Source organism: Microcaecilia unicolor, chromosome 2, assembly GCF_901765095.1.
Source record: "Microcaecilia unicolor chromosome 2, aMicUni1.1, whole genome shotgun sequence".
Taxonomy (NCBI): domain Eukaryota; kingdom Metazoa; phylum Chordata; class Amphibia; order Gymnophiona; family Siphonopidae; genus Microcaecilia; species Microcaecilia unicolor.
In genome coordinates this window covers 363115971-363135198 of record NC_044032.1, presented here as the reverse complement: position 1 = coordinate 363135198, position 19228 = coordinate 363115971, and the positions used below count along the sequence as shown (strand labels likewise).

Here is a 19228-nt window from a genome sequence, read left to right as displayed (position 1 = left end):
CGGTATTGTAGCTCCGATCGGTATCGGGGTTCCTTTAAAAAAAAAAAAAAAAGCTTCAGGAGAGCTGCTTCAGCACTGCAAGGGAAAGGCGCGATAGCAGAGAAACTCTGCTGTTGTGCGGTTTATCAGCAGTGGTGCCTCGGAGCAAGTGGTGTCTGTAAATACTACACCATTGTGTAGTTTTCCACAGAGTCTGGTTCTTTGCGCCCCATTCTCTCTTCGGTGTCCGTGCCGCTGCATGATACCGGTGCCAGTACAAATAAGGCGCCAGCAGCCATTTTGGCAGGAAACACCGCCATTTTGCCTACTCAATCTGTGGTGGAGGAGCGGCCTGCTTCTCAGCCACTTCAGGCATCAGAGCAGTTGGGGTTAGTTCTGTCGGTTAGTTTTGTCAGTGCACAGGGGGCTGCTGCAGGGGGGATTCCCTCCTGAGTTTGACCTTCAGATGTACAAGGCCGCCTTGTTACAGAAATCAGATTCCCCTTTGAGGGTGTTCCGAAAGACAGGTGGTTTCAGCTAAAGTGTCCAATGGCATCCTGGGATCTAGAGGAAGACCTAATATCAGAGCCAAATCAGGAGATGCCTCCTCTGAAAGGTGCTGACTATCTAGGCGAAGGTTTGCTTTCTGAGGATCCCGGTCCGGAGGATTCAGGTGCGGAGTATTTCTTACCAAGTGAAGACTCCTTCGGTGGTCAGAATTTTTCACAAAGAGGATTTACAGGAGCTTATTTCTTTGGTTTCCTGTACCTTGCATTTTGAGGAAGAGGTTCCCGCTGCAGTGGAAGGACATAAGGTGGATCTTCTGGAGAAGGGCATTAGAAAGCCAGGTAAAACTTTTCCTATGCACCAGGATATCAGGGATGTTATTCAGGCACAGTGGGATGTGCCAGATTCTCCTTTCCGGCTCGCTAGGTCTATGGTTTGTCTCTATCCAGTTCCGGATTCAGACAAGTCCTTTCTCAAGCCCCCAGTAGTGGATGTGGTGGTCTCTGCTGTTACTAAGAGGAATTGATCCCCATGGATGGATGCGTGGCTCTTAAGGTCATTCAGGATAGATGTATAGAGGCTCTCCTAAAGAGCAGTTTGATGTCTCCACTTTAGCGGTTCAATCAGCTGTCTGTGGTTCTTTGGTAGCCTGAGCTTGTTTCCGCTGGTCTGAGAACGTTTTGGATAGAGCTTTGGATGATTTGGGTTTGATATATGCCAAAGTGGCTAAGATTGAAATGGGTTCTACCTTCTTGTGGATACGTTGTATGATTTGCTGAGAGCCTCTTCTAAGCCCATGGCCTTGGGTGTAGCTGCAAGGCGCTCGCTGTGGCTGCGGGGTTGGTCCGCGGACGCAGCTTCTAAGTCAAAGTTGAGTAAGTTCCCATTTCGGGGATCCTATCTCTTTGGAGAAGAGTTAGATAAGTTGGTCCACAATCTGGGGGATACTATGGTGCTTCATCTTACTGAGGACAGGCCTGGGATGTCAGATCATGCCCCAATGGCTGGTCGGGGTCAGGACTTTTGCCTGTATAGGCCAGTTAGAGTGGCTGCGGTTCAGCAGTCACAGTTCTTTCAGAGAAATCGGCCCTTTCGAGCGGTTCACAGAGGAGGCAAAGATTCAGGACAGTCTTTCCCATCTACAGCCCTTCCTGCCCAATAGGTTTTCGGGTCCAGCCTCTGATTCCTGTGGGAGCTCGGTTAACACAGTTCTATTGGAGGTGGGCCCAGATTACCTCTGATCAGTGGGTGCTAGAGGTTATTTGAGACGGGCACACATTAGAATTTGCGTGGCATCTTCCAGATGCCTTTCTGGAGTTTCCCTGTCGGTCTCGTCTCAAGGTGGGCATCTAAATGGCAGATGACTTTTAATGTGAGCAAGTACAAAGTGATGCATGTGGGAAAGAGGAACCCGAATTATAGCTATGTAATGCAAGGTTCCACATTAGAAGTCACTGACCAAGACAGGGATCTAGGCGTCATCGTTGATGTTACGATGAAATCCTCTGCTCAGTGTGCTGCGGCGGCTAAGAAAGCAAATAGAATGTTAGGCATTATTAGGAAAGGAATGGAAAACAAAACTGAGGATGTTATAATGCCTTTGTATCGGTCCATGGTTCGTTCGCACCTCAAATATTGTGTTCAATTCTGGTCACCGCATCTCAAAAGTATAGTGGAATTAGAAAAGGTACAGAAAAGGGTGACAAAAATGATAAAGGGGATGGGGATGACTTCACTATGAGGAAAGGCTGAAGCGGCTAGGGCTTTTCAGCTTGGAGAAAAGACGGCTGAGGGGAGAAATGATAGAGGTCTATAAAATAATGAGTGGAGTGGAACGGGTAGACGTGAATTGTTTGTTTACTCTTTCCAAAAATACTAGGACTAGGGGGCATGCGATGAAACTACAAAGTAGTACATTTAAAATGAATCTGAGAAAATGTTTCTTCACTCAACGTGTAATTAAACTCTGGAAATTGTTGCCAGAGAATGTGGTAATGGTGGTTAGCTTAGCAGAGTTTAAAAAAGGTTTGGACGGCTTCCTAAAGGAAAAGTCCATAGACCATTATTAAAATGACTTGGTTGGTGGTTTTGCCTGTTCTCGGTTCTTCCTCTGCCGTTTGCGGTGTTTAAATGTCAGGAGGGTTCTGAAGCATTATTTGAAAACTATAGGGGATTTTTGACGTATAACTCATCTATTCCTGTTGATTAGATGGTCCCAGAAAGAACTGGCAGCATCTAAACCCACCATTTCCAGGTGGCTTAAAGAGATGATTGCTTCTGCTTATCTTCTTTCTGGGAAACCTATACCGGAAAAAGTGAAAGCCCATTCTACCAGAGGCCAGGCTGTGTCATGGGCAGAGCGCTTTTTAGTGCCTCCTTTGGAGATTTATAAGGCAGCAACATGGTCTTCATTGTATTCCTTTTCGAAGCATTACCAGTTAGATGTCAGGAAGCTATTTTTGGTGCAAATGTTCTCGCGGCAGGATTGCTTGGGTCCCTGCCATAAATGTATTGCTTTGATATTTCCCATCAGTCACATTCTGGGCCAGTCTGGAGGGATGCTAAGGAAGGAGAAATTTAGTTCTTACCTGCTAATTTGCTTTCCTTTAGTCCCTCCAGACCGGCCCAGATCCCTCCCTTCTGTGTTTCTGCCAGGTACCTGTGACCTGGCTTGGCCACTGTTTGGAAAACAGGATACTGGGCTAGCTGGACCATTGGTCTGACCCAGTATGGCTACTCTTATGTTCTTATGTGTTTGAAGTGATGATCAAATTTTTTTTTTTTTTTTTTGGTTTGTGGTTTTAGTAAAGCTGCTTTGCAGGTTTGTTACATAAATAAATGAACAAACAAAAGAAAGACAACAAATGTGCAGCAATTATGTTTACTATAGCGTTCAGCACATTAAGCAAGAGGCACATTCTCATTTGATAGTATGTCCTTCGTGGCTTCTCAAGTTTCCTGGTTGCACAGAATATGGTTCTTTGACTTCTTGTGCTTTGGTATAATAATACTGGGTCTAGTTATAGTTTGCCAGGGCTCTTATTGGCTCTATCTAGAGTCAGAGTTTTCAGTCTCCACCTGCTGGAAGGCCTGCACAACCCATCAGTCACATTCTGGGCCGGTCCGGAGGGACTAAAGGAAAGCAAATTAGTATGTAAGAACTAATTTCTCCTAAACCAAGTGTTGTATCAGCTAGTCAGTCTACTAGGCTGTTGATGGCCAAAGGTAAAATTATCCATATTGGATAGACTTGTAAAACAAGTCCATCATACACAGATCGTTTTTGCAATTCATGTTCTGGAAATCTTTTATCTACTTAATAAACTAAAGAATAGAGGCCGACCGAATTTTGGTTTTGGTTTTAATGCCCGAAATTCGAATTTGGTGTTGTTTTGGTGCCCCTGAAATCAATTTTGGTTTCCCTGAAATTGGTACAGCCCCTGCTCCCTTCACCCCTACCCTACAAGCGTTGGTGGTCCAGTAATGTAGTTGAGGCAGGAACAATCCTCGCTTACTCTTGCCCCTGCCAGCTCCATTGTCAAAATGACTGCCAAGACTTCAAGTGGCAGTCTCATGAGACTGCTGCCAGAGGTCCCAGAAGACATTTTGAGATTGGAGCCAGCATGGGTAGGAGAGATTGCTTATCCATACCGTCTCCATTTTCAAAATGGTTGCTGCAGCTTCTGGTGGCAGTATTGTGTGACTGCCACTTGAAATTGCACAGCCATTTAGACAGCGGTGTTGGCAGGGGCAGAAGTGAGTGGGGATTGCTCCTGCCCAAACTGAACCACCAGTGCTTGCAAGGTAGGCATGGGGAGGAAGGGGACTGGGAGAGGAGTTGCTCCTGTGTGGGGAGGAAGAGGGGGTGCAGTGCTGATTAGGAGCAGCTGATTTTGGTTTCACCTGAAACGAACAAAAAAAAAAGGTTTTGGTGAATGGAGGGCTATGTTAACAGAAACACTAAAAGAAAACAGCAGTTCTAGTACAGTTTCACTGAAATGGATACAGTCTTCAGAATATTGTTCAAGGTCTACCTCATTTCCATTCCTACTTTGGTTTTCTGTGGCCCTACATCTGGTGTTATGTTAACAGAGAACAGAAATATTTCTGAAGGAGTTCTGCTTTAACTTCGTCACCCTCTACTTACTCCTGTCCTTCACCTTTGAGTCTCACCATGCTATTTTTGTACTTCCTCCTGTCACTAACATTAAAAAAAAAAAGTCTTGGACCCCATTTTACTGTATTGTCTATTTTCCTTCTGTTTGGCTTCTTTGTTTTCCTGACTACTTTCCCAACTTCTCTTAGGCTTTCCAGATAATTGCTTGTCTTCCTCTTTTAAAAATTAAAAAACAATAAAATGATCATTTGCTACAGAAAGGTATTTTAAGTACTTTAATGGATTGATAATTTGGGAGTTAACTAGACAAACCTTGACATTTAATATATATCTCCAACTGACTGGCCAGATTTTGTATAGGCTAATCATAGCTTGCACTAAATTAACTTTGTCAACGAAAGGTATTGCTTGGAGTGCTTTTGGGCGTAGTTAATTTTTAACCATTCTTCGCTAGTTTGCCAAAGTTCTTTGGGCCACTGCTATCTGGATAAAGGTAATTTGATAAAGGTGTCTGGTTGATTTTCTTCACTCACGTCCAGCTGAATATTGGCCTTTTAGAAGATAATTTTATAACAGAATGACTACATTAGAAGTCCCAAAAGGTACCCATGTTAAGCCTACAGTGATTTCCCCTATTATTTATTTACGGAATAAAATTATCCAGTACCCACATTGCCATTATATCACCTCAATGACCCTTTTAAAATGAGTATGTGTAAATATATGCCTTGTAGGTCCACCATTTCACTCTGGCTTCATCAGGGGTTGTGGCATGATATGACACAGCTGGCAACGTGAATCATATTCAAACCATGGCTGAGTAAATAGGTAACAAAATATTTAAACACACATGAATACAAGTGTATTGCTTCTTCAGCTTATTGAGAGTGGAGTAGTCTCATATATAACACACGATAAAGATTATTTGATTTTTCACCCAATGACTGGGTGTATTATCTGTGTGTATTGTCTAATCATTGACTTAACCTCCACCATATGGTGGAGGTTAAGTCAATGATTAGACAATACACACAGATAATACACCCAGTCATTGGGTGAAAAATCAAATAATCTTTATCGTGTGTTATATATGAGACTACTCCACTCTCAATAAGCTGAAGAAGCAATACACTTGTATTCATGTGTGTTTAAATATTTTGTTATATTTTGATGCTCGACAGAGCACAGGCACAATTGTTTGTTGAGTAAATAGGTAGGCAGCTGCTAAGAAAAAGTTTTAAGGGTCAGCAGTGTCGCATGATGTCTCAACCCATGCCGAAGTCTGAGTGAAGCAGTGGCCCTATTGTGTTTTTTTCCTTGACTAAAAGATATGTATTGGGTGGCATGCATAGACCTTAAGGTCTCCAAACAGAAAAAGCGATGGTCAAAGCCAGAAGTATGCTTGGCTGCATAAGGAGAGGGATGACCAGCTGGAAAAAAAAGAGGTGATAGTGCCCTTGTATAAGTCTCTGGTGAGGCCACATTTAGAGTACTGTGTGTAATTCTGGAGACCGCACTTACAGAAGGATATAAACAAGGATGAAGTTGGTCCAGAGAGCGGCTACAAAATTGGTAAGCAGTCTTGGTCATAAAAAATACAGGAACAGACTTATGAACCTCAACATGTATACGCTGGAAGAGAGGCAGAAGAGGGGATAGGAGAGATATATTTAAATACCTCAGTGGCATTAATATACAGGAGGTGAGCCTTTTTCAAATGAAGGAAAACTCTGGAATGAGGGGGCATAAGATGACATTAAGAGGAAATAGACTTAGGAGGAATCTAAGTAAATGCTCTTTCACGGAAAAGGTGGTGGATGCGTGGAATGGCCTCCTGGTGAAAGTCGTGGAGACGAGGTCTGTGTCAGAATTTAAGAAAGTGTGGGACAGACATGTGGGATCCCTTAGGAAAGGAAGAGTTAGTAGTTACTGAGGATGGGCAGACTGGATGGGACATTTGGCCCTTATGTGCCGTCATGTTTCTATTTGTATGGTGATTATAATTATAACAAATTTTGGAGGTTTTTCTAATGACTGTTTTATATAACTTATGTCTCAAGCTTACAATATTTGAGAACAGAGTGTCTGAGGTCTCTTTTCCTCCAGTGCAAATTAAGATTAAGCAAAAGGCTTTTATACCTGTCTCGTGTTGCATTTATGTAGTTCATGGTAGTGTAACTGAGTCTATACATCTCTATTTTTGTGAAGTCACAAAACTTCCCAGAACAACCTCCAGAGAACTACAGACCTCTCCAGCCTCAGCTAAGGTTGGTGATCATAACTTCACAATAAGAGCTGGCACAAAAATAGGATTCATGGGAGAGTAGCAAGGCAAAAACTACTGCTATTAAACAGTAACATTAATGCCCATCTCACATTTGCTAAACACACCTGGATGATTCTCAAACCTTTAGGGATAATGTCCTGTGATCAGACGTTCAAAGTGTAACTCTTTGGGTAACACGGGTCTCTTTATGCCTAGCATAAAGCAAATACAGTATTTCACAATAAGAACATCATACCAACAGACACACGTGGTGGTAGTGGGATGATGTGGGGATGCTTTGCTGCCTCAGTACCTGGAAAACTTGCCATTATTGAAGGCACCACAAATTCTGCACTTACCAGAAAATTCTTAAGAATGTCCCTACATCTGTCTGTGAGCCAAATCTGAAGCATAATTAGGTTATTCAGCAAGACGATGATCCAAAACACAAAAGCAAGTCTACATCTGAATTCTGAGGAGAAACAAAATTAAAGTTTTGGACTGGCCTAGTAAAAGTCCTGACTTGAATCCAATAGAGATGGAATTGTAGGAAGCAGTTGGTTGCAATTATTGCTGCTACAGGTGTTGCAATCAGTTATTTAGGAGACAGCTACTTTTTCACATGGGCGCTATGGGTATTGGATAACAGTTCCATAAATGATGTAATAATGTAAAAATTGTGTTATGTTTTTACTCAGGTTCCCACAGCACTACATTTTATTTAAAGATCAGAAACCATTCAGTGTGACATACATGCCACAATAGGGCAAATTGGGGAGGGGAGGGGCAACAAAAAGTTTTTCACATCACTGAATTTTATAAGAATAACATAGGCACCTTTGTGCCTTTTATAAAATAGGCTCCCAGAACCAGCCCCAAGTATGCACACATGCCCATGGACACATTTTACACCTGCTCTGAAAGAGATGTAAATCTGTACATGAACTCTGTGTGTGCCTTGCAACTCTGACCCTGCTGCGCCCAAACTAAACCCCAGGAATGCATGTGTCCTAATTGCTTAAAAGGAGACACATTTAGGCACACTTTTTTGTCTGCATGTGTGGTGGTGGTGTTTTTAAATAAAAGCTCTTTCTGTGTTTAAAACCAGCTTTTTCGAGAACCTTTATGAAATAAACACCTTAGGAATAATGTTATAAACATGGACTTAATTTCATCATAAACTGGTGCTGTTGTGCAAAACTTGTCATTTCTCCTTAATTTTCTTAAATTAAAAAGGAGCAATGGGGTATGCTGAAAACAAACATTACCACAGTAACTAAACTTGTGCTGTTCATGGTGGTGCTACTGATGTTCACATAGACAAAATTGCAACAGTACTGAGGGTTCTATGAAGATTTATAAGATTCTGATATTTAACAAAGAAATGCACTCTCAAAGTTTGGATTCATCTGGTGAATTGGATCTCTTCATCCTCTTTGTTTTCCCAGATACATAAGTTTTGTCTTCCCTTGAGGAGACAAACAAAGCAGACTGAGAGTCCAGGGCCAGTGATGGTGTCACTGGTTCTGGAATGTTTTGGGGGTTTTTTTCTTGTCCACAAAGCAATGGAAGCAAACTCATCCATCACACTGTATGAGAACTCTGAAAAACCAAACTAACAGTTAAGCAAATTCCTTTTTTAACACAACATTTTTTTTTCAGGTCACAGCCGTATCATTCTCCATCTTTCAACACATGGACTAATTCTGCCTATCCCCCACCAATGCAAGGATATTCAGATGTTCCCAGGCGACAAGAAAGTTCAGGAACCAGGACAGCTTCAGGTAAGGCACAGGATGTTTACTGTTTCTGCAGACTTGTGAGAACACAGTTACACAGAACAGAAAGTTGTCATTCTTGGATGTATATTTCATTTTCCCTTTAGCCAGAATATTTTAAATGGCTGCCATACTGGCAGACTTTTCTCCTCATTCCAGAATAAATATGCATGGTTTCCAATATATACGTTTTTTTCTTCCAGTCTTGCAGTGGCTTCCTGTAATTAAAAATAGAAGAAATGTGGAGTGGGATGTGTTACTTGGGCCCTGGTCCTACTAATAGTTTATCCAACACAGCATTGGTAACTGGAGAGCTGGGGGTGGGACCTTACAATGGGTTGTTTTGGACCCTCCAAACAAAGCAGCGTTCTGTTTGCCTCTCTCATCATTAGTTATCAGTCAACAGGCAGGATGACTCAGCTGTACAAGTGGAGGATGTCATCCAATAGCGCTGATCTGGGTTCTTGCAGAACTCCAAAAAAAAAAAAAAAAGCTGGATTTTTTTTTTTCTGAGCATATTCAGAACTTCTGCGTAATCATTACATCACAAGTCCCCTTATTCCATTTTTGTCTGTGCTATCACCCAGACACAATTGCTTTCTTTCATCTGTTATAATTATGGTACAGAGTATACATTTTCTCTCTTGCTCTTCCTTCCTCCCTCCCTGTTTTTCCTTCATTTTCTGTAGGTTCCCTTCTCGGCATTCATTCACATGATGGTAGATAGAACAAAGAATCTTAAAATTAGTGTTTTATATGAAGAAACGGAGATGGGGAGGAGGGTCGGGATCTTTCTTCCTCTGCAAGGAAGCACTAATGATCTGGAACAGAGCCATCTCTTGGGCAGATGCTTCTTTTAACAAACAGGTACCTTCTGGGACCTCAAAATGTGAATGCAACCAAGCACAGTCCCTGCCTGCATCCTTACCGATGCTCTTTAGACAATTAAATAGTGCAGCACATCTTAAAACTGTAGTGTCCCTAAGTAGATTTCTTTGTATCAAAAGTCAACAAAAAACTTGCACAATTCCGCTTCAGATATCAAGCCAGTACAGATTAGTGTTGGATATGTTCAGCATACACTGGGGAAAAAGAGCACCTTTCTGCCTATCCCATCCATTTCTCTAATATACAGAATCTTACAGAAAATAAGAGAGGACAAGTTTCTGTTATACGTTAGATTCATAACCATATCGTGGCCTCATCAAATTTGGTTTCCTCATGTGCGTCGGCTGTCAGGTGGTGCACTCATATGCCTAGCAGAGTATCTACCAGCTAGCACAGGATCATGAAGCAATTCTCCATACAAGCATCCATTTGCTAATAGGGACTGAGAGCTCTTAGCATTTTTTCCTACTGGTTTCTAGGAAAGGATGTATCAACCAGCTGTACTTCCTATGCTTTTTCCAAAGCTGCATGCCCACAAAGCTGAAGAGGCCCTGCACACTCTGGATAATGAGTGCTGACCTGTTGTATGAAAATGGCACATTATCAGTCCATTTAACATTTCATATCCATTGACTAACAGATAGGAATAGTAATAGCTAAACACATTTTATCAAATTGGCTAACAAAATACATATTGTATTGCTGTGGACTAGGAGGGTTGCAACAAATAAAAACACATGGAGTCAGAACCATGACAACGCTGGTTGTCCAACTATGTAGAGCTTCCACATGGTCATTAATACCCGTACTTCTTACTATTCTCTGACCAGCATGTCTGGAAGGGGCAGTGCATTTGGAGGACAACGTAAAACACTTTGTTCGTTCCCGCGACAGATTGCAGTTGGAGGCGCCCAAAATCGGCTTTCGATTATACCGATTTGGGCGCCCACCGGAAAAAGGCGCCCATCTCCCGTTTTGGGTCGAAATATGGGCGCCCATCACTTTCAAAAATAAGGCTGAAAGTCACCCAGGTTTTCAGGTAGCTATAATCAATGAAATTCAAGTTCAGGAAGGGGGTTCCATGAGAGCTTTCAAGGTAATTCACAGAGTAGGGAGCAGAGCAGAGCCTTTCAGCATCTGCTAAGGTTCATGGTGTCACCAGAAGTCTCTTGCTGCTTGTTTTTTTCTTTATCCTTTTCATTCCTTTAGCTGCCATGCTGTGAGGAGGCTTTGCTATACATCTGTCCATAAAGATGTTATCAAGTCGTAAGTACTCACGGCACTCCAAAAAGTGCTAGTTTACTGCTGATGTAGGCTGATTGTGTGAGGGCCCCCGAAGTGGAACAAGACCATGTCCTTGCTGCTCTCTGTATCACGTGGTCTCATTTTATTTTATTTATTTTTAATATAGTGAGTGGAATATGCCAGTTTTTAAAATTTACATTGCCTCTTTATAATTTGCACACTGCAGGGGAACACACATTTTCTGTTTCTCTGGTACTGTCTTAAATTGCCTTGAGCCCTTTTACATTTGGACAGACAATTCAGCATTACGCTGCAGTCTTTTGCCGCCTCTCCTTACACTTTCTCATTTGACTGAGAGATTCTTGCAACCTGTTGCTCGGTGGGCTCTGGCAAACTTGTGATGCGCGCCTTCTTCAGAGCTTATAGTACTCCATCCACAGTCTGTACCTTCAGTTCTGCCCCACTGATTTTTTTTGTTTTTTGTTACATTTGTACCCCGCACTTTCCCACTCATGGCAGGCTCAAAGCAGCTTACATGGGGCAATGGAGGGTTAAGTGACTTGCCCAGAGTCACAAGGAGCTGCCTGTGCCTGAAGTGGGAATCGAACTCAGTTCCCCAGGACCAAAGTCCACCACCCTAACCACTAGGCCACTCCTCCACTGTTGCTACTATTTGCAGATCACCAATGTGGCCGCGCAGGCTTCTGCTTCTGTGAGTCTGACGTCCTGCACGTACGTGCAGGACGTCAGACTCACAGAAACAGAAGCCTGCGCAGCCTTCTACATGGAATGTTGCTAGTGGAATAGCAACATTCCATGTAGAATCTCCAATAGTATCTATTTTATTTTTGTTACATTTGTACCCTGCACTTTCCCACTCATGGCAGGCTCAATGCAGCTTACATGGGGCAATGGAGGGTTAAGTGACTTGCCCAGAGTCACAAGGAGCTGCCTGTGCCTGAAGTGGGAATCAAACTCAGTTCCTCAGTTCCCCAGGACCAAAGTCCACCACCCTAACCACTAGGCCACTCCTCCACTGTTGCTACTATTTGCAGATCACCAATGTGGCCGCGCAGGCTTCTGCTTCTGTGAGTCTGACGTCCTGCACGTACGTGCAGGACGTCAGACTCACAGAAACAGAAGCCTGCGCAGCCTTCTACATGGAATGTTGCTAGTGGAATAGCAACATTCCATGTAGAATCTCCAATAGTAGCAACATTCCATGTAGAATCTCAAATAGTATCTATTTTATTTTTGTTACATTTGTACCCTGCACTTTCCCACTCATGGCAGGCTCAATGCAGCTTACATGGGGCAATGGAGGGTTAAGTGACTTGCCCAGAGTCACAAGGAGCTGCCTGTGCCTGAAGTGGGAATCAAACTCAGTTCCTCAGTTCCCCAGGACCAAAGTCCACCACCCTAACCACTAGGGTAGTCCACATGGGAACAGCCAGAAGTACTTAACGTTCTAGCACTTTAATTTCTGCCTGATCTCTCTAAACCAGTAGTTCCCAAACCTTTCCTGAGGAACCCCCAGCCAGTTAGGTTTTCAGGATGTCCACAATGAGTATTCATTCCTTAAACTTGTTCATCAAGCTTCTCTCACTGTTGGCAGTACCGTATTGGCAGTATAATCAGAGAATCATTGTTAATCAGCTATACCCATAGATCAGGATCAGATGTATTCTAGGTCTTACTTTGCAAGATTAATCTATTTAATTAGGTCTACAACCAACCGGTACACATTACCACACAGTTTTTTGCATGCAGCTTATTTGCATATTCTGCTGCATCACGTAGGAAAAAAAATTATGCATGTTTTACAAAACTGTGCTGAGATTTGGTGCACAGCTTTCTGCATCAGCCCCATAAACTGTACCAACTTCCACCTACTGAATATGTACCCAAAAGATGTGTCACCTAGAGGAGTGGAATAATTTGTGATATATGTACCCCAAACCAGTCCCTGGTAGCACTTAAGCACCATTCTGTGGCAGGCACCAAATGACCCAGCTCCACTGCTGCTGCACACTTTCATCTTTTCTGCTCTGCAATTTGGTCTTCAGAGAGGGGGACTTGACTTCAGATCCCAGCAGCCCTTGTTTCTTTCTCTTCTCTTGCTTCACAGAAAGTGCCTGCGTTCAGTATCAAAGATCAATGTAGACAGCAAAGGCTCTGAGGCTTGGCATGAGCAGGCTGTATGAATTACAGCTCGCTGCTGTCGATCGCTAGACAAGAAAACTTTTAAAAAGGTACACTGGGAGAAGTTAAGAGTGACAAGGGGGGATGTCTGGTCACTGGCTGGAGAGGGGACCGTGGGGAGAGATGCTGGACTATTTGAGAGGGGGGTGAAGAGAAGGTAAATACTGGACTTTATGAAGGAGGGGGGAGAAGGTAAAATGCTGGACCATGCATGGGTCCATATACAGTACAGATCTGGAACTAACCCATGGGAGATTTGTGCAGCTTGGCATTTCTCTTTGTGGTCAGACATTGCAGATAGAGTACATGGGAATGTTTTCTAAATTAAGTTTTCATTAAAAGTAGTTCAGATGTCTTCGGCCGGTTTAGGCTAAAAGCATTTGTATTGTGAACAATAATAAAACGTAAAATTGTAAAGCAGTTCTGGTCCCTTATTTTACCATGTACTTAAGAAGCATTCAACACCAATTTTACAGGGAATCCTAGTGGATTCTGACATTCATTTATATTCTGATCCACTGAAATGCCTGCAAGACCTGGAAAGTAGGCTCCAGTAGTTGTGTGTGAGATTTCTTTTTCTTTTTTGCTCATGTATTTTTCTGAGGTCATAAGAACCCAGACCTTTCTAATTTGATTGGACTTTTGGACGGATATAGTGGGAATGTTGTGGGGTAGGGAGGGTATTATGTTTTTAAAAATTGATGACCATAAAATGTTATCTTGGTTTTGCTGTTGTAATTTTTGTCATCAATAAACATAATTCAAGCTAAATTAGCAACAGGTAATTGTGAATGAATGCTCAAGGTCTAGCGTCATGAATCTTCATTCACAGTTACCTGAGGTTTCCCCCTTTATTGTACCCCTTCCTAACTTGCTTTAGTCCAGTTATTACAGGTATCTCCCTTCTCTTTATGATCTTCCTTGGCACAGAAGCCTCCTTTGGTTAAGTTGTGTTCAGCCATGTTGCCCTTTGCTTCTTGTCTGTGTAACCTTATTTTGCCTGGTGAGTATCTGGAGGGGCGGCTTGAAGTATTTTTAGGACTGTTTTGGAAAGTCAAGACTGAGATCAACAAGCTGGGCACTTCAGATCCACTAACTCAGAACTCTCCATTCATCCAAAAAGTCAGTCCAGGCCAGAAATTGAAAATTCTAACCAAAAGGTTTAGATAAGCTTGGATGATGAAGGGAAAACATGAGGCAAATCTCAGCTTCAACTAATTACAGTCACTAGTAGAATAAAGGTAAAATCCAAAACTTTTTTAAAAAGGTATATTTCTGGAGCTGTGATAAGGAACTAATTTGACTAAAACTGTGAGTCTCAAATACTGAGGAAGCCAACTTGATCATGTCTTTGCAGGTAAGTATTTCAGATAACAGGGTGCAATAGAAAGATTCTACAAAGAATGATGAACTTAGTTATCAAATGTAGCAGTGGGAAAAATTCTTCATTGCCCAATTTAATGTAATCTTTTGTTCTTTGCAGGATTTGGTGGTACAAGAAGAAGATAATGTGTCAAAGGAAAATCTGTTTTAAAACTTAACCGATGAAATTTGTTTTAGTTTAATTTTGCTGATGTTTCATATGTTCTAAAAATATCTATATTAATCATGGAACACAGGCCGTTTAAGGAGCTACTTTAAAGTAAATGAACAAAATGCATATGTAAAATTTATAAATTTATCTGTGCTTTCTCATTTGTACCCTATAGCAGTGGCGTAGCCAGGCCTGGCATTTTGGGTGGGCCCAGAGCGAATATGGGTGGGCACTATATATGAGTCCTGGACATTATTAAAATTTATTGTTTGTGAATTTCTAGGTGGGGATGGGCTTTTCATTGCCTAAGGCAAAAGGGATATATATTTAATGATTAAATATACTTTTTCCCCCCTAGGCAGTAAAGAATCCACCCCCCACCCAAAAACCCACCACCAGAGCCATCATTTTGATTACAAGAGAAATCAAAATGCTGGCTGGTGCCTGGTGGTGGGCTTCTGGGAATGAGTGGGCTCTTCACTGCCTAGGGCAAAAAAAGGGTATATGTAACCATTAAATATACCTTTTTTGCCCTGTAGGCAGTGAAGTGCTTACCCCACCCAGAAGTCCACCACCACCAGCCAGAACTTTGAGTACAATTACATGACACGTTAAAAAAAATTAAAAAAATGTTACCTGCTGGGCAACTGCTCCTTGCAGTTGCACATGGCTCCTGTACCTGTGTGTTGGGGGCCACGGGGAGTGCTACTGCTGCTGTGATGATGATGATTGAAAGAGTCCCTCCAAAGGAGCGAGCGCTGAAGTCAAACAGAAGTGATTGTGGACAGTAGTCCCTTCCAAGGAAGTCTTCATCCTTGGCCGCGTGCCTGCTCCGCGCCACAGATTTCAAAGTGCCGGTTGGGAAGTACTGCGTCTGAGCGGTACAGGAGACTTCAGAGCAGCGCGTCGGATCTGCAGACTGAAGCCGGCATGCTGTTCCGCTTTGGGCCGCACCTCATCAAGCCCTCAGTGCGGACAGACAGAGCTCTCTTTCGCAGTGTAGACCAGCGACCGGTGCTACCCAGACACGTGTTGGTTTGTTCACTGCGCCCAGCTCCTCGTTTCCGCAACCTCAGCCCAGACCCACAGGAAGTGGCAGATGTGTTCAAAACCGCGCAGCGCTTGGCTTGCATCATGGAGCGTCACTTCTCACTACAGCTACCAGTGCCGCCCGAGAGACTAAAAAGCAGGTGGGAGGTGGCTGAGCAGGCTGGCGCTGCTGCGAGGCAGAAAGGCAGTGGCTGCTCAGCTGTGCACTTTTCAGCGCTTAAACTGGGTGGGCCTGAGCCGAGATTGGGTGGGCCTAGGCCCACCCAGGCCCACCCTTAGCTACGCCCCTGCCCTATAGAAAAAGGCCTGCAATTTTCAATAAGGTCAGTTCCCAGTCCACGTTTGGCCTTCACCCTAATTTGACCCTGATCACTTCAGTTTACTACAGTTATTGTACCTCCAGGCAGTCAGATTTGATCACCCACATAGAAGCTTTTCTATCTCTGGTTTAAAAGCACAATTTCTTTTAGCTAATTTAACTAATATAATTCTAATTGACTGTGACTTTGATGTTATCAGCACTGGCCTAAATGCAGTTATAAATTAATAAATGAAACTCTCTTGTGGCATTTTCATTAACTGATGAAGCCGTTTTAAGGATTTTGTCCTTGGCAAGTTTCTGGATGCTTTGTGAGAAACACTGTTGGTCTGCAGGAATGGGAATGTGGCACAATGAGAGATTTAACAGCAGGTGATTCTCTTTTCTCTAGAATAAATTTGAAACCATTTGAAATTCTGATAACTGCTGTAGTCCTTTCTTACATTTTTGGGTTTTTTTTTGTTTTGTGTTTAATTGTTAAAAAAATACCTCCTGGGTTATAGCAAACAAATCTTGAGCAGAACTCCCCTTTGTGTATATGTTGGCTTCTGCCCCTTTTAAGTTCTGCTACTTGCTGCAGCTCTGTCTCTTCACAGGTTGGTTGGAAATCTACTTTTACTTTCATTCTTTTTCAACTTTTCTAACTTGACATTGCCTCACTTGACCTGACCATTCATCCCTTGATGCAGTGGTTCCCAAACCTATCCTGGGGGCTTCCCAACCACTCAGGTTTTCAGGATATCCACAGTGAATATTCATGAGGGAGATTTCACCTCCTCCACTGCATGCAAAACTCTTTCATAAATATGCTTTTTGGATATCATAAAAACCTGTGTCGAAATAGCATTTCTATAAATAAATCCAAATCTATAAATGGTCAGTGAAATCAGTCATTTATTTCAGATCTGGATAGCTTGTTAACAAGGAGAAGGGAGTAACAAAGACATTAGTCTCTTCTAAACTAAGATTCAAAATGGATACATTTTTTATATTCTAACCCACAGATGAGGTAATGAATCCAGTCTATTCAAGGAATAACAAAATACAAAGAAAAGCATTAGACAGAATACAGATGGTTAATTCCAGGACTATGAAATATTGTATTTTCTTTACTACTAGTAAAAAAAGGCCCGTTTCTGTTTGAAAGGAAACGGGCACTAGCAAGGTTTTCCTCTGAGTGTGTCTGTTTGAGAGAGTGACTGTGTGAGAGAGGCATCTATTCCTGCTGCTGTGCATTCCCTGTGTTGTGCTGATTCGCTGCTCCCTGTATCTTGGCTCCGCCCTCTCCCTTCTACTGGCCAATCTGGTGTGGGTTGTGTGACATCACTATTATCTACTCCAACATGATCCACAGTTCCAGGTAGCCTCAGAATGTTGGAGGTGAGAATTATTATATAGGATAAACAAGTCAATTGAAACTTAGGAGTTAAAAAGAAACATTGTTAATTAGGCATGCTTAATCTTCTAGGTATGCAGTTGGCACCTGGGGTCTTTTAAACCCCCAAGAGTAATCAATCTACATAGCTTAAGGCCTTTCTGGGATCAGGGAAAAGGCTGATAAGAGAGAGTCAGTCTCAGCTTTTTCTACTATCAAATGAGGGTTATTTTTCCTTAAATATTATAGACTAAAATTAACCATTCATTCACCAGATTCCACACCTGACTGACTGGTGGTTCCCAGGGGTCAGGTTTGGGAACCCACTGCCTTAATGTACAAATGCCAGTAGATCTCTAACCTCCTCCCCTTACCCTATTAACTCATACACTTGCACAATGTATCATTTTCACTATCCACCACTATCGGACGTTTAAAAAAAATTTTTTTTCTTATATACCCCTGCAAGTCTGACGGCTATCAAAGTGATGTACAGTCAGGTACAATTGGTATTTTTCTATCCGTAGGTTGACAATCTAAGTTTGTACCTGATGCAATAGAGGGTTAAGTAACATTCCACCATTTCCCACATCAGTCAGTTGATAAAATCTTGTTCTTAAATATGATATTCAGCATATGTAAGTTTCTAATATATTTCAAGCAGCATTTCTTTCAAAAGTAACCATAAAGACATTTTTGTATGGTTATGTTGGGCTAGCACCTGACGTACACTATAGCAAAAATCTGTCCCTATGGGCCAGCAGGAGAGAAGCACATAACAGATAAAGGATGGTTCCTGAGTGGAAAGAGGAGCAGCAGTTGAGGAAAGAGAGGGCAAGGCAAATGAGGAAGAGAGCAAAAGAAGAATAGGGAAAAAAGGAGAGTTTGGGGGGGGGAGTAAGGGTCTGCAACAAGAATTGATGGCCACACTTTTAAGCCACCAAAACTTTTTTCTTTTTTTAAATGAAAATCCCCAATTTAAAACAAATCAACCATTAGAGAAAAAGTACATTAAAACATAAAACACTTAGGGCCCTGTTTACTAAGCTCTGTTAGAAGCACACCCTGAAGTGTATTTTCAAAGCACTTAGACTTACAAAGTTCCATAGTAACCTATGGAACTTTGTAAGTCTAAGTGCTTTGAAAATGAGCCTACCTGTGTACTATGGTGTGCTAAAAACACTAGCGCACCATAGTACACAGGGCCCTTATTCTTTCTCAGATACATTTTGCTATATTATATGCCATCTTTTTAATCAAGTTAGATCCTTTTGTTTTTGCAGTTGTTGCCAAACAGTACCATGTAGTTTCCTCCAAACATGTATTAACTTTTCCCTTCTCTTTTTGTAGTCATGCATTTTGCAGAAATGTTTCATTTTATAACTTGCAGATATTTCATATTTATATAATTGATTATAGTGCTTTTAAATGTGTGTATTTCATGTTAGTCCTATTACTAGGATTCTCTGATTTTATATTTATGATATTGTCATTTTATTATTTCTGTACTGTTAAAACTGTAAGGGCAAAAAAAATGCATTCTCCTTCATTGGACTCTGGATTGCCCACCCACCTTTTTTGCACTGGAGGAATATTTATTTATTGCATTTGTATCCCACATTTTCCCACCTATTTGCGGGTTCAGTGTGGCTTACAATACATTGTGAATGATGGAAATACAATTTGTTACAACTCGGTTATGGATTACATTGTGAGGAGTTATGCGAAGACAAAGTCAGAGTATCGTTGAGGGAATCGAACAATGGGAAAGACAACGGAACAATGGAAAGAAACAACGGGAAACTGATAGGGCAACAGAACAATAGTAGGAGAGCATTCGGTATAACATTTTTCTGTAAGTAAAGGTATAAATAAGGGGGATAAGAATTCAGAAGAGAATGTGTTGATGCATTACTAACAGTGTGTGTGGACTTCATGTGTTTCGATCCTTTCAATAAATTTTATCAA

General features: G+C 42.0%; 1 protein-coding gene across 1 annotated transcript in view; it reads left to right on the top strand.

Annotated features, from left to right (window-relative positions):
• SARAF (store-operated calcium entry associated regulatory factor) overlaps positions 1–14929 on the top strand; it is a 58151-nt gene extending 43222 nt beyond the window's left edge. Inside the window, exons 5-6 of the mRNA XM_030194506.1 lie at positions 8532–8653; positions 14466–14929. Of these exons, the coding sequence (XP_030050366.1) occupies positions 8532–8653; positions 14466–14491 (148 nt within the window). The 3' untranslated portion in view covers positions 14492–14929. The remainder of the gene's footprint in view (positions 1–8531; positions 8654–14465) is intronic.
• The last annotated feature ends 4299 nt before the right edge of the window (positions 14930–19228 follow it).